At 38.3% G+C, this 22,654-nt stretch overlaps 1 protein-coding gene across 3 annotated transcripts in view; it reads left to right on the top strand.

Annotated features, from left to right (window-relative positions):
* igsf21a (immunoglobin superfamily, member 21a) overlaps positions 1 to 13,752 on the top strand; it is a 521,040-nt gene extending 507,288 nt beyond the window's left edge. For all 3 annotated transcript variants that reach the window (XM_041783290.1, XM_041783288.1, XM_041783287.1), the window contains one exon: positions 12,687 to 13,752. In XM_041783290.1, the coding sequence (XP_041639224.1) occupies positions 12,687 to 12,763 (77 nt within the window). In that variant the 3' untranslated portion in view covers positions 12,764 to 13,752. The remainder of the gene's footprint in view (positions 1 to 12,686) is intronic.
* Positions 13,753 to 22,654: the final 8,902 nt, after the last annotated feature.

Below are 22,654 nucleotides of genomic sequence, written 5' to 3'. Positions count from 1 at the left end.
ACAGGTAAATGTCAGGAAGATGGAGTCACGAGTGAAACTTTATAATATCAGCGTCTTTTTGAGGCGGCGATGACCACATTGATCATTACTAGAAAATGATTTAAACCAAATCATTGATTTCCATGTATTAATGAAGCCTGCATGCATGCTGCACCATCTCATCACAGCCTAATTTACCACTGTGAATAAGACAGTATTGTTGCAAGGCACAGATCTGGGGAAAGCTACAGAGAATTCTGCTGTACTGAAGGTTCCCAAGAGCACAGTGGCCTTTATAATTCTTACATGGAAGAAGTTTGGTACAACCAGGACTCTTCCAAGAACTGGTCACCGGGCTAATCAGGGGAGAAGGGCCTTAGTAAGAGGGTAAACCAAGAACCTGATGGTCAATCTGACCGAGATCCAGAGATCCTGTGTGGAGATGGGATAAAGTTCCAGAGGGACAACCATCACTGCAGCCCTCCACTGGTCTCTGCTTAATTTGCAGACTTGCAAAAAACTCCATGTGAAAGCAAAGTGGGTTTCCATGTGTTTTACATGAGGAGAGGATTATGAATATGAGTCAAAGAGTTGGTTTACAATCCGCAGCATTTTTCAACCAGAAAAATGTGCAGAAAATATGTTGAAATTAAATGTCAGTTCAGCCTTGATAACTATTATCAGAGGGGCTCTTTGGGTGCCAAATTATGGCGTGTAATTGACCAAAATTTTTACTTTACAAACACAAACGTCCTCTGAAATTATTACCAACTATCTGACATCCCCAGGTAATACAAATCCTGCGTAAATAGGGTTTGAATGAGAGCCTGGCCCTGATAAGGTAGCTTTTAGGTTTTGAATAGAGATGTAAAACATGCTGAATGATTTTCAGAGGAGACTCTTCAATGCCTCATTTTGATTTGTTGAAAAAGTCAGGGTCCCAGCCTTAGAGCTTGCATAACTGCTATACATATAGTGTAATACTGGACCATGTCCAGGTGTGCAGCAACAAGTTTTAAGTCAAAACAGTTATTTTTTCAAGTAATGTGCACTGAATGTGAAAAAAAAATGCACCTGCTGTATTCAACCAGAGTCAGTGAAACACCTGTATTGTTATGGCTGCACAATGCTGACGAACTGTAAAATACATTTGGATGGTTTAACTGCACAGTGTGTAATCCCTGTGCATGTGTGTGACACTCATGTTCCAGTGTACAGCGTGAGCAGCTTCCACAGCAGATGGCAGGGAGAGCTGTCTTTAAGCTGAACTGCCCCATTCACATGAGATTTGAACAGTCTTGTAGCCAGACGCAGGCTTCACTCTCTCTATCTCCCTTCTTGTTTCCTGCTTTAAAAACATCTCATTATTTGTCCCTCGTCCTCTCCCGAGCTCAATTTATCTGCCTCTCCCTGCCTTTTGCACTTTGTTTCCCCCCCTCTCTCTCTCTCTTATCCCCTACCTTTTTTTCTGTAGCTGCTAGCCGTATCTTAGGGATGCAAATCTGAATATGCAAATGCTCTGGTAAGCACAAGAGCAGGTGTGTCAAAGCAAGGACAGAATCAGGTCAGCATGGACGCGCAGTCATGCCTTGCATGCAATTCAAATTGGTGTACAACACAGCCCCAAGAGGTCACTGCACGTGTGCCTGATGGCTTAATGGATGAATACACAACTTCTTGCCTGGTGCAAGTGGGAGGGGCAACCACTGTCAGTCAAAAACAGGAAATTACTCCTCCAGTGAGGGCTTCATATTCATTCATCTTTGTCAGATCCCAGTCCCCATACAACATGTTCAGTAATTCAACTACAACATGCTTAGTTAAAGCCCATGGTAATCCAAACCTCCAGTAGTGTTCTAACCAGAAGCAGTTGGTCACTAGGGGGCTCCAGAGTGCTAAACCCCCACTCTTTAGAGTGCAGCAGCTGTTTCCTGGATAAAGAATTAGAATATTTGTCTAAAACAGTGGTTCTCAAATGTGTGGCACGGCACACTACTGTGCCTTAAGGCAAGTCTAGGTGTGCCATGGGAATTGTACAAAACTTTATTACTACAACTTCATGGCAATTACTGTAACCAGGCCTGCCCACAGATCAGGCTGGACCCCTGAAAACCTCAGAGAATGGGCCCTCCCCAGTTGGGATTTATTGATGATAATGGTGTATGTGTGTTGGATCAGTAGCATCGGTGCTAGCATCCTGGCTAACAGTTATCTTATTTAGAGCTGAAAAGCGTGGCAAGCTATTATTGGTTTGAAATTGGTGTTGAAATTATTAATTCATGTTGTTTTTAACCAAGTTAACCAATTTTTCTACAATTTTTGTCACTTCTTTTGACAACTTAAACCATTTTGCTGTCTTTTTTAGCCTTTTTACCACTTCTTATTACTACTTTTGACCCATTTTGCCACTTTTCACCCAATTTTGCTATTGTTTAGCCATTTTTTCCATCACTTTAAACACCTTTTTACCACCTTTTAGCGTCTTTAAACCTTTATGCCACTTTCCCACCACTTGTGATCTAACTTGCCACCTTTTTCACCTTTCAACCCATTTATGCCACCTTTTTGCCAATTTTTGCCCACTTTTGCCTTTGTTGACCACTTTTTTTGCCCAATTTGCCCTTTTTCAGTTTTAGCCAATTTTTACCACCTTTTTATAACATTTAATCCTTTTAGGCCACTTGTAACTCATTTTTGCCACTAATTTGACATGTTCAACAGGTTTTGGCCAATTTCAGACCATGTGCCACTTTTTTTTTCTTTTTTTACCAATTTTCACCCATTTTTGACTTTGTTTTGCCACTTTTTGCTCAATTTTGCCATGCTTTTTCATCACTTTTAACTCATTTTTGCCCCTTTTTGCCATCTCCATGATCCCCCAGTTGGCTGGGCCCCAGAAAGCTCTCCTGTTTATCCCCCCTTATAGGCCACCTTGACTGCAACATTTTTTTTTTTTTTTAAGTCCATTCTGTATCGATTAAAATATGGTGTGCCTTGAGATTTTGGCTCAACCTTAAGTGTGCCTTGGGGGAAAAAAAGTTTGAAAACCACTGGTCTAAAATATCAATTTATAAAAATCTTTAGAGTAAGCATTAAAAGTGCAGATTAAACACTGCAAGTTTGAACTTACTTCCTGCTCATGTTTCTGTCTTGGCTCTGTGCTCCTTTGCCTCATTGTCAGTTGCACTTTTGCATCTTTTGGCATATAATTGTAGCTTGCACTTTCTAGAGAGGTTTTTTTTTTTTTAATTTCTGTCTCAGTTGAGAAGATCCTACTACTTAACTATCAGTGTTTTTTTTATCAGCTGTTTTTATCTACAGAAATGATTTTACTGCATTGGCAGCCTGTCTTGGCTCATGGTCACGCTTGAAAATGAAACCAATCCCACTCCAGCATGTTAATGGTGGCCTAAGACTTTTGCACAGTACTGTACATCACATGACACTGAGACATAAAGAGCAGTGTCACAGGTTCATAGTACTGATGGACAGCAAACCAAACATGTCAAGGCAGCATTTTTTAATATTTGTGTCTACACAGTTTTAAAATACACAACTGCAATTACAATTACATACAATCTGTAAGTATGTTAGTGCCTGTTTTAGCCTGGGTGTGAGTTTGCTGCAAGTGTAACAGTTTTCTGTGCTCCATGTTGGCCTTGCCCTGTATATATTTTAAGGTTTTACTGCAAGAAAACTTCCTACAAGTGACTATTCATTGAACTGAGTCAAAAAAAAATCTGAATCAAAGCATTCTGTGCTTAAAAGATATTATCTCCACAGAAAAGGCAAAGTAAGTCTTACAAAAACCCAAACTGGAGGTGTACCCACACTGCCTGTGACATATTATAGTCATGTGGACATACATATCTCCCAACACAAGGGAAATGCAGCCTCCTATTTATCATCCCCCTGTCTATTTTAGCTCAGAGATGCACACAAATTGCCCTAAAAATACACAAGCATTGTATTCTGTATGTTCTAGATGTTTATATCAGCCACATGAGATCTGGTGTACATGTAGGAAAGTTAAAAGTGGTTGTAAGCACGCACGCCGAAATAAAAATGAAACAATGGCACTGCCATTACATAGCAGCTATGCACCCAGTGTATAACTAAAAAAGTCAGACCACACAATTCTTATGTCTCATATGATCAGGGAAAGGTGGCATGACTTTTAAAACTAATTCTTTAGAACACAGGACTCCATTCTCAGAAAAGTAACTTGTTGTGTTACTGTATTATCTGCTGAGAAAACACAGAGTACTTTAACAAAACCTAAAACCCTTAAACCACTGCTTCTACTTGGTTTAAAAAAAAATGGCAGTTTGTCTGTTGTTGAATGTGCTGCCATCTGTACTGCTGAGTATAGGGCCAATAATGTTAAGTCCTTTAATGTGCTTACAGGAAGGAGAGAAACAGAAACAGTGCAGAAGCATCCTGGATGTTTTGTTTCTTTCTTTCCTTATTGTAGACACAGGAGAGAAAGGGAATAATGGAGTTTTCTTTTAGAACAGATTACTTTTGAGGAAAAGGCAACTGAAAATGATCTCTTGGGTTAAAATACTACAACATTTTTCCTCTAGAATTTTTCATCTGCACATATTTTGAGTTTGATTATGTTCCGGAGATGGATGGGAAGATATTGGGTGACTTATGTGGCCCCTGGGCTGCAAGTTGATGATCACTGATTTACATAATGTAATGTAAACATGTTAGCCCTAGCTCTAGCAGCATGAGAAATGGCACAGTGCAACACAGTAGCAGCAGCACAACAGAAAGTGATGCCATTTGCTAACTGTATCAGTGGCATCCATGCATAAGTGTTGATTGGCTGGTACACATCTAGCCAATCAGGTTGTGTAGTAAGCAGGACACTAGGTGAGAATGGGGAGAGTGAAAATAAAGCTAGAGGGGAAGACAACCTTGCAGCAAAGCCAAGGTAGCACACTTTTTGGTTAATTAATTTATTGATTATCGGTAAAATTAAATGCCAGTACTGCTAACTGGCTAAATATCGGCTTCAAGAATCAGTTAGGACAATAATCTGTTGACTCCTATTTAACAAACTGTATTTACTGTACTGAACTTTATTTGTAGTTTTTTAATGTTATCCTCAATGATACACCAGCTCGATGCGATTGCTAACAGCTATTTCTTGCCAAACTTCCTCAGCTGTGGTCACTCCTCTACTGTACATCTTAAAGGCAGGGAGCTTGACAAACTTTCCTCTGGCCCATGGTTCCATCTCACAGCACCAACTTCATCACTCTCCCTTTGCTTTACCATTTGGTTTGTTTACATTTGGGCCTGCTGCACAGGCAGAGCCCTCTTCTCTCTTATTGGTCAACGTCACTGATGTCAGGGGACAGTTCCTAGAAGGCAGGACAAAAATTTAACAAGCAAGACTCTCTAAGAGGTTGAGAGGTGTCGCTGATGTGTCATAGATTACTGTTCACTATAAAACCATGCACAAGATAATAGTGATGCACGATAAGTTTTTTTTTTTTTAATCGATACGGATAACCGATAATTTCAACTGACTTATGTCAAATCAGACATGAAACCAAATGACAGCAGGCTGTCATGCTAAACAAATGGAGATGTTTTGGGGTCTTTTGTTTTGCTGCTTAAGTCATAAATAAAGAGAGCTGATGCTTTACATAAAGATTAAAAATATGCAGTGACATAAGCCATATCAGAAATAGGTTAAAAATGTAAAGTCCACCATGGTCTGTGGCTAAACTTCTGTTCCTAATGTCAATCAGACTGAATGAAACCACATCAAACAGAGCAGGCAGGTATACGTCTATGAAAGTACTGTTGGATCAGGAGACTGTCAGATTGATTTTGTCATTATTAGCGTTGCTTTTTGGCTCTGGAAAACTTTCTGTAGTTTCCAATTCCTGCTGATTCAGTGCTCTGCCTGGTATTAGCAGTTGGCTCTCAGTCCTAATGCCCGCAACTGGCAAGCAGCTGCTACCACTTCATTTTAACGTAGTTAGGATGATGACTTTTATTACTTAAGATCCGTCGAGGACTTCTTTCCACTCTTCGGGACCTTTGAAGGGCAAATTCTACAAACACTGTCCTGTTATCCTTGAACAACTCCACCAGTACCACCATGTTGTTAACCTCTATTAGCCTCTTAGCACTGAGGCTGCTTCCTCTTCTTCTCTGGTGCTTAACACCAGGTCTCGTACTGCGGCGCCACCTGCTATTTTGGAATGTGTAGTCCCAGGAGAAAGTAAACGCCTTTATTATCGGTGGATTTTATCAGTTAATATTTTATTATCGGGATATAAAATATGTAAAATATATGCAATATCAGCCGATAATTTATCTCGGTACCGATAATTATCGTGCATCCCTACAAGATGAAACAACAGATTTGGGGGTTAAAGATTCTCAAAACTCTATGACTATGACTATCAGTTTGGTTTTATAATCATGCCAAAAACATGTAGTCTGACCTTGGCTCAAGTAAAAACAAAGATTATTCCCCAGTTACACTTCCATGTAAACCTACTTTGAATGTTAACCTGGGATCCTATTGGGTTTTGCAGCCACTTTTGAGTGGACACTGGAGGAACTTCAGTTTGTTGCACTTTGGTTTTCTATACTGTTTGTTGCTGTTTTGTTTTTTAAGAATTTGAGAGATGAGGGACAAAGACATACCATATATTCTTTACCAAATACTATCATTGCTGACAGACTGGGCAAAGTAAACTTCTAAAGTTTAGAGTTGTCACCTTATCTTTGGCACTCATCATATTGGCTCAGACACGGTTGTACAATCACAGAGGAAAATTTATCACATCAACAAAGTATCAGCTAATGGACTCTGCACAGAAAAATAACAGTAACATACGTGCCAGCAGCTATAATCAAGTAATCTGCATTTTTTTTTTTTTTGGCAGACATGCTGCAGGCAAGCTGTCTTTTCCCATAGTGCCTTGCAAAATTCAACTGAAAATCCTCTTTTAGTGGAGAGGTCAGATCATAGACAGGGAGCAGAGCGGTATGGTACGGACAGATGTGTCACCCCCACTGTCTGAAATATAGAGTAGGTCTGTAAAGGCAGCTAACTCGACTTAAACCTTCTCTGGAGTGAAAGCAGTCAGTGCTAAGAGAATGTGAAATGTTTTCCGCTGGCATTTCCAGTCCAGCACCACTGAGGTGGAGTGATCCTTATTAAAAAGAGCACGCTGCCACAGAAATGAGTCCCAGTTGATATTCAGGTTGGCAGAAATGCACTGAGGTCTGAGCCAAAAACTGAAGGCAAACAGATGGCTAGGCGACTTGCATCTCTGATTGTAGACTGAGAGGGGACCTCAGATGATGATCTTATGGCTGGATGAGCCCATTACACAATGAGATGAAGTACTTATTGAGAAGATCTAGTTGTTGTTGTCTAATGTTGTACGACTCCCATAAACAGAGTGTAATACACAGAATACAAAATGTCACTTCTGTGGAGATTAGCTGAGTTTAGAGATCGTGATGAAACCCTGAGAGTTTGATTTAAACAATCCTGAGGAACATATGATCCAATTCGTTATAATCAAAGTGCTAAAAAACAACATTTCCCAGTGTGCACACAATAAAATAACACCACCGGCACAGACTGTATAACAAGTGGATGCAGACGCTTGGTTTTTACAAAATTAAGTCAGAGAGAAAGTGCCATAAATTGCATTTCTTGGCCAGCAAGTTGCAAAAAGAAGTGAGATGCAGAAGGGAAAATGATCATACTTTTTGGTGGATGATACAAAGACTTTTATGATTTAAGACTTCAACTACTCTTCATTTCAAGTCTTCATTTTGCATATCGTTGTTCCATTTAGCATTACCCTGCTGCTCTTGGTTAAAGAAAAATTCCCTTAGGGGCAATACAAGTTTCATTCATTCATTGGTTGTGGCTGTCTATTATTGACAAGCGCAACCATAGGATAGAGATGTAGTGATTGCATCCACAGTACTGTGCAAGTTTGACTACATTTGGCCCCAAAAAGGCGATATCATAACAGCTATAAAGCCAGTCTAATTAAGTGAAATGAGATCTTTTCTGATTGGTCACACCTGTAAATCTCCAAAGACCTTAGAAACAAGTTGACGCCTCAGCACAAACGTGCAGGAAGATACAGGCTTTTTTTCATTGCTGCTGAAATGGCTCTCCACTATTACTTTTGGCCAACCCAATCCAAACCAAGCTGTGCTGATTTACTTTTCCATCACCAGTTTGGCTATGCTCTGCTACGCAAAGCTGAGCTCTGGAGCATGGCCCAAGTTTGCCTGCCCCGCCACCAAGCATGCCATGGTGATGTCACAGCAGTTTGTCATCATTCAGGGACACCTTGCAGATGTATTTAAATATCAACTGTTGTACCAAAGTTTGAAATACCACTTAAGTTGAAACATAACAGTGCTTCTTCTTTTAAACAATGCATACTGATGCACAGCTATTTAACATCATGGACTCTAAACACAGCATCATCAGCTCTAGACAAGCCATCAAACTGGTAGCTCGGTTGTGGTGGAAAGCAAATCTCTGCCTGGCTGGACTGCTGTGGCGAGTTGAACCAAGTAGAGCCAAGCTGCTTAATGTAATGGAAAAGCCCCACTTGTCATTGTTCTGCACTTTATCATAGACACTACACCATTACCTCTTTTATTCACAGGTCAGAAAATATGTTTCATCAAGTCCCCTTAGCAGATAATGAAAATGCAATGTTAATGTTAGGGCCTGTTCAGACAGACACACATGGCTGTCTCTGTCTTTTGTCTGTTCAGACAGACAAAAGACAGAGACAGCCATGTCACTTTGTCCCTAAAAGTTTCGTCATATGTCCAGACTGATTGATGGCTGATGGTTGAATATGAGAGTCACACTGCAACACTTCATCTGGGTTATTTATGATTGTTCAAAGGAAATATACTATTTTGATGATAGATATAGTGTGAGGGGGGAATTTTCATCTATTTTGCATTTCATCACTTTTAACAGCCTGTCTAATTTGGAGACCCTTTGGGTTCAGAGACCCTTCTATGATCTACATATTAGAAATTAAAATCTAACTAACATGGGAAGATATTTATTGTCAGCTAGGCCTGCAAAGCAAAAGTGGTGTGATCTGCAATTCTGCCTTGTTCAAAGAAACCCCTGCATGTTTGGACTTGTTGACTTCATTAGAGCTAGCATTGGTGAGTTTTCTATGTGCAGTACTCTGCAGAACTTTTAGGCATGTTTCGGCAAAAAACTGAGGCTGAAGTGAGGCTTGTAAGCCCACCTGAGGGCGCCCTCAGGCAGGAAAGAGGATTGACATAACCCCAGTCATGCTCTGGATGTCTTTGCATAACCAGGGTCATGGAAAAAAACAATCCATTAAACAAAAACTAAGTCCACACCTTTAGGGAAAGGGTTGATGTAACAAGTAAGCAGGGCCTAGGGTACCGTCCGAGTGGGTAGTAGGGTTGCGACAAGCCCCTAGTCATGCTGTGGATGTCCCAAGGACCCACAAAAACGCCAGTGGTCTCTGGATATATTACGATAAGGTCCAGTCAAAAGAGATGCCATCGAGCTTGACCTTGGCTGCCAAACACATGTTTCGACATGTGTCAAGCTTGACCCTGACTGCTGCCCTCCTCTTCTCCAGACCTGGGTCATGGCATGTTTGGCTCTGCTGTGAATCCTTAGCATCCTACATGCCAAAAAAGTATGCGTTGTACGAAAAGAACAACAACATTTTGAGGAAATATTTTAAAAGTAGATTCACATGTGGGCTTACATGTTTTTTAATTGTTTCTGGGTAGTGATGTAATTTGGCTGTCTTGTTTTTTGTCCAATGTTGTGCCATCCTTACCTCCTTGTTTAATTCAAACCCTAGTACAGCTTAGTAAAATGGACAGCAAGGAAAGTAACTTTGATGTAGATTAAGGTGACTACAATCAGAGAGATATGGAAAAAAGATCAATGCAACCATAAAACACCACTACCCAGAGTACTTTGCACAAAGTTGCAGCTAACATATGTTTAAATTTTACTCAAAATGTAGAAATCTTGTGAGTGTGTATCTACCACATGCATATAAAAGACAAACGAAACACAAATGTAAATCTAATGAGGTTAATTTTTTTAATATGCATGGTCCCTTTTAAAAGTATGGCTGCTATATTTTACATAAGGTCATTTTCAGGCCTTGGTCAAATGGTGGACTGATACAGCATTACTTCCTTCTCTTTGATATAGCTTTTCTGATGTACTGCAATAGATAATACATGGGTGGTTTGTTTAATATGACTGTTTGTATTACAATAATGTCAATAATATGATGACTTATGCAGCCCTAGTCTCCTGTTGACAGCCACCGAAGCCAAACTGTGGACTCTAAAAGAAAAGTAAATTCACGATCTTGTGGGCAAAGTCACAAGTGGCGACCTTCGTTTATTTAATGCAGTCTGTGTGATCGCAGGGCTTAATCATATGAGTCTAACTCATACAACATCACATCTGAGTTTTCTGAGCCCAGCCACACCTAAATGTGGTCATGCATGTCCTTGTTTTATCAACCACAGCCAAACACGTTGTTGATATTGTCAGCACAGCCACACCCGCTCACAACGCTCCATCCTGCATTAGCTCCGGGTTTCCACCTCGCTTTCCACCAGAAAGCTGCAGGAAAACAATCACAGAATGAAGCTGAACACTCTTTTATAATCTAGTAGACACACTGTGGGTCCTACAACAACCAATCCAAAATAAAGTGAAATAAAGTTAGAGCTTCACCCTTCATATCTCAGTTTTTTTATATCTTCAAATATTTGGAGAGAAAGATTATATTTGTGTTGGTCTGGATTGCACCAAAGGCCATGTGGGGACACCTTCCAGCTCTGATGTAGTGGTGTCCATGTACTCAATGTCAATATCCTTAGAGACACATATTCATACATACACATATTCATGTTTACAATCAGTCTCTTTTGTACACATGGCATGTACTGCTTGTCTGTAGGAGCTGGTTTCCTTCTCTCATTGCCCTCAACCCTTCTTTTTTATACCAATTGAAAACAGGTTCAGAGTTTTAACCTCATCCCAGTCAAGGCTGTCCTATCTTGGACTTTAAAAATAACAAGTTATGAAATGTACTTACCATTATATATTTCCATCTTCAGCAGTATTTTACCAAAATAGCATACAGCTTATTCAGGATTAAACCAATTTAATATGGTTTACCTTAACTGATAAAGAATTAAAGGGTTATATCATAAAACACTGAACTCATTCTGTTTAATACAGTTGATCTTTTTGCTGTCTATTTCCTCCCTGCTGAAGTTCTTTTTCTAAGGTGGTATCCCATCTGAAAATCAGTTTTCTGTTCATTACAATAAAAAAAAGGCATCTAGGGACTCCTAAACTAGATCAGCTACACTCACCATTGAAATCAGGAGAGCCTTAAATACAAGTGAACTTTGATTTATGTTACAAATTTTGATAAGAGATAAATGTGAAACATCTTTGAAATTTGACTCTGACTTCATGTTCTTAAAGGGGTAGTGATGCTACGGTAGGGATGGGATACCCCCCATGTAGTCTATCCACTGGTGGTGGTGTTGATAAAGGATGCAGGATTGAGAAGGGTCTAAGTGCAGACCGTATATCTCTGACGGCCTCACCCACAGACTGTTCATCTGAGATGCTGTCTCTGTCAGAACAGAAATACACACTTGGACATTTGTCCTTCATAAAAATTGTTTAAACTTCTGTTTAGGGTCAAGGGAATGGTTAAGATACCAAAAGGTAAAGGTTAACCTAACCTGATTAGTAAGCATTTGATAAAGCCGAGTTAGCAGCCTACTTAGTCTGGAAAAAAGCTTGTCGTTTATTAAAACATTTTAACACAGCCAGTGTAACTTACATAGCTCTGTTAGCTGCATAAGCTATGTTAATAATGTAGCTATGTAACTAATGTAGCTTAAGCTTAGCGCACAAAGCAGCTATATATTCTTCACAGCTACCTTATCTGCATAGCTATGTAGCTAAAGCTCCCATTGCCAAAGCTAATTTAGCTACATTGCCCCATGTATTGACGTTAATTATGAAGCTAGCATATCTATGTTGGCTTTAGCTAAAGCTAAACTCACAAAGCAGCTGTGTAATGAGTGGTTGAACTTCTGCTGAGCTCCATGAGTGGCTGTAGTGTTGCACAGTGTTGCTGACATCATATTCAAAATGGGCTGATATTTTTCATGATGCTAAAATGTCTCAGCTTCACTTTTGATATGTTATTTATATTCTATTGTCAATAACGTGTTAATGAGATTTGCAAATCATTACATTCTGTTTTTGGCTACATTTACACAGCGTCCCAGTGTTTTTGGAGTTGGGGTTGTGCAAATCCAACATGGAGTCCTCCAGTTGCTTTAACTTCAGAAATAATTAATAATGCATGCATCACATAACATGGATTTTTAAACTGATTATTTCTGCAGGGCTAAATAAGTACATCTGGGTCTCCCTGAAAAGAGTCAATGAAATGAAAACCCTTACGTCACATAAAAGCATATTCATCAGATTTTAGCAGGTTAGGGGGTAATGAAAAGTGGGGATTTATGTAATACTGCACTATTTTAAATAAATGCCTTCAGTGATGATGGAGAGAATCCACGCTGTCCCTGTCTGACCCACTCTCCCTTTGATTTTTCCACAGATGGAGCCTCTCGCATTGACATGCTCGGACTTACGTCGATGGCACTCGTCCTCACAGTGACAGTGGAACTGACGTGAAACCCCTCATCCGAGACGCTCGCACACATACACAGATACACACATACACATACTTGCCCTTCTTACACAACATCCGCACACACGAATCCTGCAAGCCTTCTCCAGTCACCAACGGGCCCTCCATGCGTCAGTCGATGAGGAAACAGTGCCACCAGGATGGCGCTCCACTGTTTTTGTTTTTGTTCTTTTTTTTCTCTTTTTGTATTGAAATAATAACCAAGATAATGACAAAAAAAGACCGACATGATGAACATGACAATAACCACCTCCTATATAGCCCCGCCCAGTTACACCTTTTTTTGTTTCTTGTCCCACGTCTGCCTGTTGATCAATAAAATCAGTTGATTGAAAACGGAAAAAGAACAAAGCATTTTATTTTGATGAGTCAAAATGTGATTGAAGTGTGAAAAGTGGAACTGGCTTAGGCTTCATATCAGCCACACCCGTCTCTTTCATGTCCTGGGATGCACCTGATTATAGCAACAAGCTGATAAACCCACGGGGGAACAAACACAGATGCTCCAAGAGAACATTCTTTTTTTATTAATATACAAGTTTTCCTTTTTTTCCTGAAGGCTCGGAATGTACCAGAGGATTTAAACGTATTGAGAAACTAGAAAAAAAATCTCCTTTTTGAGTGTATTTTGTGTACATCAGTGTAAATATTGAAAATAATTAAAGAGGTTATATGGGTTTTGGTGAGGGCTGGTTGTGAGAATCGCTGGGAGTTTACACTTCTCCTCCACCTTTGTTTGTACTTCATTCAACACTGTTTTCAGAGATCATTCTTGGCTGAAAGGACAGAAACATTAACAGCCTTTCTGTTTCTCATTTGGGCTTTTTATATCTTCATGGCAGGTCTCCAAGGACAGAGTGAAAAAATTACCTAACATATGTCTGCTGTTTTGGGGTTGTGGTGCATGTGACGTTTGAAGATTCTTTCTCCTTTTATTTCTTTTTTTTCTTTTTTTTCTTTTTGGTGTGTTGCAATTGACGGAGCTGCAACTCATTGTCACTGGCCTGTAACCGAGTTATTTACTTGTGACATACTATCTTAAGTGACCTACATTGTGTACGATACGTAACTCTTACCCAGACATTTACAGTACTAGTAGGATCATTTTAGCCGCCATTCCAGGGAGGTGCTCGCCTGAGGCAGCGTGTGTAAACAGGGTTGTTGCATTTGTTTCATTTCACGTGTATTAAAAATGGAGAGATGATAAAACTTACAAGCCTTGACTTTACTTATAACACTGTGTTTGATCATTGAACAGATGCTTGGTAGTAGGAAGTCCCATCTGCAGACTTTGTTTCTGCTTGTTGCAAGTGATACACAACATCTAAAGTGCCATGTACGGGTGTAATCATTGGTTCTGATTGGCTGCAAGGTGTCATTTAGGTGGCTCGGGTAAAATGTGTATCTACACACAAGAGTTTGCCTCATATCAGGCAATGATTTTGGTCTAATTTAACACTGGTAACACTTTACAATATGGTACAAAGAATGGCAAAGTTACAGGAGAATGGACAAGTAAATACTGCTAGTTTACAATGGAATAAAAAGTAATTAACTGCATGTTAACCACGAGTTAACACAACTAATCAGCAGGTAACTTAAAATAAGTAACCATTGAACAGATTATCATTTAGAAATGATTCAGTAGTGAGTAACTACCCAGGATGATGATCAACTGAAAGGACTCTGTTACTTCATAAAATCTGATGAGGAGTTACTCACTATCTGCTCATTAACTAGGAGTAAAATCCTCATTAATTCCTTAACCCAAGAGCTCTCAGCTATTTTTTTAACCATTTTGTCTCATGTGGACTTTTTTTCCTGAAAAGCTTGTAAAACATCAACCCTGTGGTGCACAATCAAGCTCTACACATCCCATTTCTCAAGACAAGCTGGGCTTTAAGAGTATGTGTGCTGCAATAATGTCACTTTTATTTATAAAAAAGTTATGGGACTATAAAGACAAAAGAAAAATCTAATCAGAAATTTAAAGTCAAAGATTTTTATGTATTACATGCAGTAAACATCAGTGATTAAGGGGTTACACAAACTTGTTCTCCCGTCTCTTTGGGACTAAAGAATTGAAAAATAATTCTGTGGTTAAAACAGTCTTCAAAATATTCACATAAAAAAGGTCCTTTCACTTTTGGGAATTTGAGATACTTTTTAAAGTGCAGTGATTCTAAGGGAGACATCACGGCCTCTCTGTGTCTCTTTCTCTCTATTATTAGCCATTCAGGCTCTCTTCTTCAGTTTATAAGTCTGTCCACATGCGATGTTCAGCACAGCATGATGTTATGATACAACAGCTTGCCATTTGTAATTACTCATATGTTGCCTTGTAAACATACCTTCCTGTGTACCTTGTTGTAAAGTGTTGACCCTGAAATCCAAATGACTAGCTAACATCTGATTACAAAGAGTGACATCAAAATGTATTTTTATCTGATGCTATTTCTGAGCTACATTGAGGACTAGAACTATCTTATCGGACTTTAGCTGAAAATTTAGCTGCTGAAGAAACTGGATTAACATTAAATTTATAAAAATCCTATTAATACAATTTGATAAACTCTTACAATGCATACATACATAAAAAAAAGTGAAGCATGATTGGGCTAGTTAATTGGACCACCATCCTTGTCCTATTTTACAAGTACCAGGGAAGAATTTATTATTGATAAACTATTTCCAACTCCACTAAGGTTTAGGTGGCGATAAGTGATAAACTGCAAGCTATCTGATTTTCCTGCAGTTGACCTATTATATCACCTAACAGACAATGAAAGCTGTTTTAACTCTTGTACTCACCTGTGTGTTGTTTTTTTTTCTCTGCTTTCGTCTAAGTATTTACGCCTTTGGACTTCTATGTCAAAACTGGATAAGCTCCAAAAGACTGGGTCAGTTTAGAGGAATGTTGAGGCAGTTATGCAAAAGAAATTCAACCTCCAGCTGCACCAGTGTTAAAGTGGACATATTTGACCCTTTTAACACAAGTTTATATCATTCTCAGAGGCTCCCCAAACATGTCTGTGAAGTTTGTTGCTGAAAAAAAACACTCCAGTATTGGATTTTTGAATGTTTTAAAACATCTCGGTTTCAGCCCTTCTCAGAACGAGCCGTTTCTGTGTCTGTGGCTTTAAATGGTAATTAACTCTCTGTCTCCGCCCCTGACCACATCCCTCTCAGGAAATGGTTGTGGCACTCCTGATGTTACAGTGTTAGAGACACTTTTATCCAAAGTTTATGGTCTAACTGGGAATTAAACTACCAATCTCCCAGACAAAAGTCAGCAGGGTAACCTGCTGAGCTATCCAGCATCTCAGCTGGTAGCTGAGAGGAGGACCAGAGAGGAGCATGGAACTTTCTTCCAAGCGGGGAGGGCCAACCAAATCTGGGCGCGGATGCTTACTCCCCATGTGACATTATGAGGGTAAAATCTGAGAAGGGCTTGTTTCAGCACACATTTTCTGAAGGTAGAGAAGGAGATGGTGGAAGGGAATGGATTTTTCTGGTATCTGAGGGAACTGTGGACAGGCCAGGGACACATATTTTTCTTACAAAAGCCTAAAAAAGGGATTTTTGCATATGTCCCTTTTAAGGCCTCTGCACAATGACTGTTATTTTCAGATGCACTTTTTTCGAATCCATAATCTATAAAAAAAACATCACACACTTGAACCTTGCACACCTGGTCCATTGCATTTTATTTTTCACTCACTGCAAAAATTTGTCAAATGTGATAAATTGTTTTGTACTGCGACTAAAATAATCACTCTGGATCCATCCATCCTGCCAGAGAGCTTCAAACAGCACCAGCTCGTACCTCAGCGCTGGGCCAAGTCAGAGAGATGGAGGGCAACTGGTTGATACCCACATAAATACACGGCAAACTACAGAGTTTAAAGTGAGGTTTCGGTGTGAGGGAGGGAGAGGAGGGGTAAGTTGGGTAAGAAGTCGCACACGCTAATCTGAATTATCAATCGCCCATTGAAATGACTTGGCCTGATGCGAAAATTCACATAAAATCAGACCTGTTCCAAAAAGATTATGGCGGATGAAAATTTTGGCGTCGGTGTGCAAACATACTTACAGCAGCATGTGATTAATTTTCTTTTTTAACATGCAAAAATTCGAACAAATAAATGGACTCACTGTGCAAAGGCCTTGAATCCAATTTTTAAAAAATCAGCTTGTGTCATTTTCATTCCAACCAACATGTTTGCATGAGTTTTACAGTCTAGTTTTAGTCAACTAACCTCATAAATAGAGTTTTGTTCAACTGCATGTAAAAGTATTAGGTGTGCCCCTGCACAAAGACAGAAACTTTGGCCTACTCAGTGCAAATGAATGTCTTTCAGATGTTTTTGATTGTACTGACCCCAAAATGACTTCAAGAAAATTCCCATGTTGCTTTTAACCCATTGCAATTTGCACTCTTAATGCAACTTATCCTGCTTTTTCTAGACTTCACAAGAATTGCAGTTTAAGCTTTTCTAAGGACACAAAATGTATTAAGAGATTAGGGTTTAAACCAGGTTGGAGCTAAGGGGAGTTTCTCTTAAAGCTCAGTCGAATAAAAAGGATAGACCTTTTCGTTTGGGACATTGGCTCACCTTGCCAAAGTACAGTCCATATTCCTGCATTCTGTAGATGAGAGCTGCATAGCACAAACATTATTAGTAGTCAGCGGTATGCACTTAGAATTTATTATTTTCCAGTGAGGAAAGCACAGGGCGTGAATCCTTGTCCACCCACTGAATGGCATTATAACTCAACATGGTTTTTAATTTTGATTCAAGAGGCATTTCCAAGCTTTTTTACCTGTTTTGCTCGCTTCACATTCAAGAGTTGAGAAGAGGTCTGCTGCCATTTCTGAACACATTAGAAGGTGTACAAATGGTCTTTATAAAATCATCATGCCAGCAGGAGAGGTATCATTACATTGTATGTGCCAGAATTTTTGTGGAACAAAATCATGACGTGTAAAAATCCCATGTATTTTAAAAATGTGTTCAAAGTTGATCTTGACAAGATCAGAGAAAAAGTGAAACTAACCTTGTTTTTGAATCAATGACTTTTCGTCTCTTCACTCATGGGTAACTTTTTACAGTAAGGTTATTTGCATAGTTACTGGGCATGGAATAGAGCAGGGCAATTAATCAAAAATGAGATTCGATCGCAATATGGTCAGCTGCAATTTTCAAATTGCAAAATTTCTGCAATATTTGCTTGAAATGAAATTTGTGTCAAAATACCAGTTTTAAACTTTTTTTTGCAGCAGAGATGTTATGCATTACATATGCAATCATTCAGGTGCCATTTTTTCGAATAGTCTACAAAAAATCCTACCTTCTTCCTTTTTTTTTTTTTTATACTTTTTTCTGATTAAATATAAGAATGACAAAAACCCTTCAATGCAATAATTCATTTCCAATTTGCAATACGAGTCAAAATCATCAGAATTGGACACTTTCAAAGAATTGTTCAGCACTTGTTTAGGAATAAAAAAAAAGTTAAGGAGTAATAGCATATCGAAGCGCAACTGCAATGTTGGGGACAAAAATTGCAATTAGATTATTTTCCAAAATCGTTCAGCCCTAGTATGGAATGAGGAAATAATTGCTACTTATCCAATGAATTAATGTCTAGTAAAGTTACTAGGTTCTAAGTAATTACCTAGTATGATGCTGTGTTACTTACAGTTAGTGACTCGTTCATTTTCAGATGAACAAGCACTTGGTTACCTGTGTGTTTCCTGGTCAACTAGCAACGAGTCACTCATACATTTCCTTGTTAAATAGCAGTTAATAACTGTCACTTTTATTAGTAATTTACTGATAAGTGCCTGGAAAAATGAGCGTTGAGTAGGTTATTTTTTTCCTAGCTAACTTGCATTAAGTTACCCATATTTTTCTCTTAAATTATGTCAATAAATTCTAAGATTACTAGCAGTTATATACTCGATTCATCACATTCATTCTCTAGTTAAGCAGCAGTTCAGTTTCCATTAGCTATCTGATTACAGGCAGAAATGTATTTATTTGTTTCCTAGTTAACTACCAGTTATTTTCCTGGTTTACTAGCAGCCATTTATGTCTTGGTCAACTAGCGGTCAGTTACCTGGTGATGAAGCAGTTTGTGTTTTGATACCTGGTTATGAATCAGTTAGTTACTCATTATTCTACTAATTAATAACCCATAAGTGACTTGTTCCCTTTTTAACCTTGCAGCTTGTAACCCATTTATGTCCTGGTTAACCAGCAGTTAGTTACCCATACATTTAATTTTTAATCAGCAGATATTTACTGTTTAATTTATTGGTATACTAGACGTTATTGACTAATTTGTTTTCAGATTAACTAGCAGTTAGTTACTGGTTCATAGCCTTTTGAACAAGATGTTAGTCTTTCATTTGTTTCCAGATTAACTTGCTGGTAGAAAGTCAATTTCCTTGTTAACAAGGCCTTAGTTACTCTCTTATTTTCCTATGAAGTGGTTTAATAGCTGTTAGTTAGTTGTTTCCTTGGTAACTAGCAGTTAGGTGTTAGTTAGTTTGTTAGCAACATAACTCAAAGTTATGGACGGATGTTGATGAAATTTTCAGGAAATGTCAGAAATGGCATAAGGAAGAACTGATTAGATTTTGGGACTGATCCGGATCACCATCTGGATCCAGGATTTTTTTTCAAGGATTCTTCACTCTTTGGAGATAGGGCTAATGGCGGAGGTCTGCGCTGTGACCACATTACACCAGGACATGGTGGACATGAGTAACTTCAATCCCAGCAGCATTTGTGGGTGTGTTTCTATTCAAAGTTTTGGCGTTTATAGAGTTTGAAAGAGCAGGCCCAGTTGAGGAGATGAGTCAGAGCGTAACTGAGAGAAAGACAGCAAATTGTAGTGAGAATGCTCACAATGCTGGGAGGAACAGAGGACTATTCACCCTCTGCAATGGCTTCCAGCTGTCTGGTGAGACCATGGGTGAGACTGTCAGTGCATCTGTTGGCACCAGCAGGCAATGCTTCCGCCATGACAGTCAACCCGTAGTGAAGACAATGCTTTGCCTCACCATGTCGCCACCCCACTGAGGAGGGAGTGATTGGCAAATGCCATGATGGGGGGGCATGGGGATGGATCCAGGAATTTTTTAAAGGATTCTTCACTATTATTGGGAGATAGAACTAATGGTGGAGGTCTGCGCTCTCTGGGTGCTTTGCTATTTTCATATAAATTTACGGGTGCACCTGCAAATTCATATTAAAGTCCATTTCCTGGTTAATAAGTCCATAGTTACCTGATTATTTCCAGGCTAAGAAGCCATTAGTTACTATTTTTTTTGGGTTAACAATAGTTTCCTGATAAGCTACATTCAAATAGCTGTTCATTTGTTGTCTGGTTATGTAGCATTTACTTATTTATTATCTGATTAAGAAGCCACTACTTACTTATTCATTTCCTGGTTTAGTAGCAGTTTTACTCACTTGTTATCCAGTGACTATGCAATTTTCTCTGTATTTTATTGTGAAAAGTTGCCAATTATTTTGCTTAACAGACAAACATCACAACTTTTGGGGAGCATTTTTTACCACTAAACTATTAAAATGATAAAACACCCTTTGCACTTCATGAAAAATTGTTCAAAGATTTTCTTTACCCAGAAGATTGAACAGGTAAATGAAATGACACATTTAGAATAAATGACTTACTTTTCAGCTTCTTTTCACACATGAAGGAAATGTTCCTTTTGCTCATTTTGAGTCAAGGCTGTTTGGGCTTTTTCAGTGTCTTGGCTTTATCAGTTTTTCTTTTATTTCTTCCACAAATTGAGCGCTGAAATGTGATGGTCAGAAAATATTGGAAGTTATTTTTTGTGTTTAACCGCCTACATCCGTTTCCTGCCAGTGCTTTACTAATCTGCATATTTATTACAGGAAAAAAAAGCTGGAAACACCTGTGGAAAAATGACTTTTTGGCCTTCTGTTCTTGTTCAACCGCATGTTGCACACCAATCATGGATGGCACAAGCAAGAGGAGGTGAAAGTGGCTCCATGCAACAATGCACATGGCTGGCAATCACGTTGTATGTGTTTTTTTCCCCTCAGCCGTGTGCTGAATGGTTCACCTGAGCTGGGAGCAATGGTTAGGATAAGACGCAGCCTCTTCGGCCCGTCTGTGAATTATTCAGCAGTCAGCCATGCTTGCAGAATCCAGTTTCCTTTATGTCGTCTGCTGGCTCAGCTATCAGATAACCAAACAGCACCCATGGACACCAAACACAGCCTCTGTATGTCTCTCCATACGATCAACCACACAGAGTGCTTTCAGCATAAACGCTGCTCTCTTGTTGACCGCAGCCTTGCTTGAGTGTGTTATCAACAGCACAAATGACAGGCTGACAGCAGCCACTGAGTGACAAGACTCCCGTGTGACAGCAGAAGAGGGTTTGCATCTCAGTGTAGTGTATAGAAATGAATGACACTTTCAGGTTTCTCTGTAGACATCTTTCCATCTGGCATCCTTCAGACGCTTATCTATACTATTTTCTCTTCTGTGTGCTCATCATATCAAGTGGCTGCCATTATATAAACCCATAACAGGAATCTTCAGTTTCTCTTCAGAGACTGTGAGTATATAGAGTGAGAATGAAGACATATATTTTCCTTTTGGACCTAGAGAAAAGCCTAAATGATATATTGAGAGAAAATACTAAAGGAATGGAAAAAAGAGAAATATCCAGATAGAAGGTACAAGGTTAAAACTGATGTTAAAGTAGTTTTTCTGAATCAACTGTTTCATTAACCTTTCTGCTTAGTTTTTCAGAACTTTGACTTTTTGAATATTTTAAACTTTTTTTCTCAAGTTTGATATTTCTGTCACTTTGAAACAAACTACTTTTTTAAACATTTCAGCTTTTAACAGTTTGAATTTTTTCATCAAAATTTCTACTTTTGGCACAACATTCAGACTGTTTTAAACATTTTTTCAATATTGAAAAATATTTTGACTTTTCAATTAACATCCCAGATTTTTAACAATTTAATATTTTAATCAATAATTTGACTTTTATCAAAGGTCTGATTTTGTTTTAACATTTCAATTTTTCTCTCACTATTCTGGCTTTTTTCTACCTTTTTTAAAGTAACTTCTATTACAACATTAAGACCATTTTTCAGGATTTCAACTCTTTTGAAATTTTGACTTTTTGATCAACTTTCTACTTTTATCACAACACTGATCTCTTTCAATGTTTCGATTTGTATATGAATATATATTACCTTTTTTAAATCAAATTTTCATTATAATCAGAACATTTTGACTTATAAAAATTTCAGTTTCATAAACATTTTAATTATTTTTCACCATTTCAACATGAAATCTTTTATTTTCAAAATTTAATCTCAGTTTCTTGGCAGATAAAATTTAAGGGGAAAAAAACCTCAAAATTTCAACTTTGTTCTTAACTTTAAAACTTTTCTTTCAGATTTGCTCTTTTCCAGAATATAGATGTTTTTACATTCAGACTTTTTCTCAAGATTTCAACTGTATAAAAATTAAAACTTTTAATCAACCTTTCTACTTCTTTCTAAATATTTTGGGCTTTTTATACCACTTTTAAAATCAAATTTTAACGAATCACAACATTATATACATAGTTATTATTTTTCAAAATGTACAATATTATCTTAACATTTTACTAATTTTACAATTTGACTTTTTCAAAAGTTAAACATTGTAAATGTTTTAGTATTTTTTTTTCTTACCAAATTTCTTTTTCTAAGTATATTGGTTTGTTTCCAAACAGTTATATTTTCCCCATCATTTCATTTTTTTCCACTTTATTTTCAACCTTTTTTCAAAATTTAAACTGTTTC

Source organism: Cheilinus undulatus, linkage group 3 (genome assembly GCF_018320785.1).
Source record: "Cheilinus undulatus linkage group 3, ASM1832078v1, whole genome shotgun sequence".
NCBI classification, from domain to species: Eukaryota; Metazoa; Chordata; class Actinopteri; order Labriformes; family Labridae; genus Cheilinus; species Cheilinus undulatus.
This window is presented reverse-complemented; position numbering and strand designations above follow the sequence as displayed.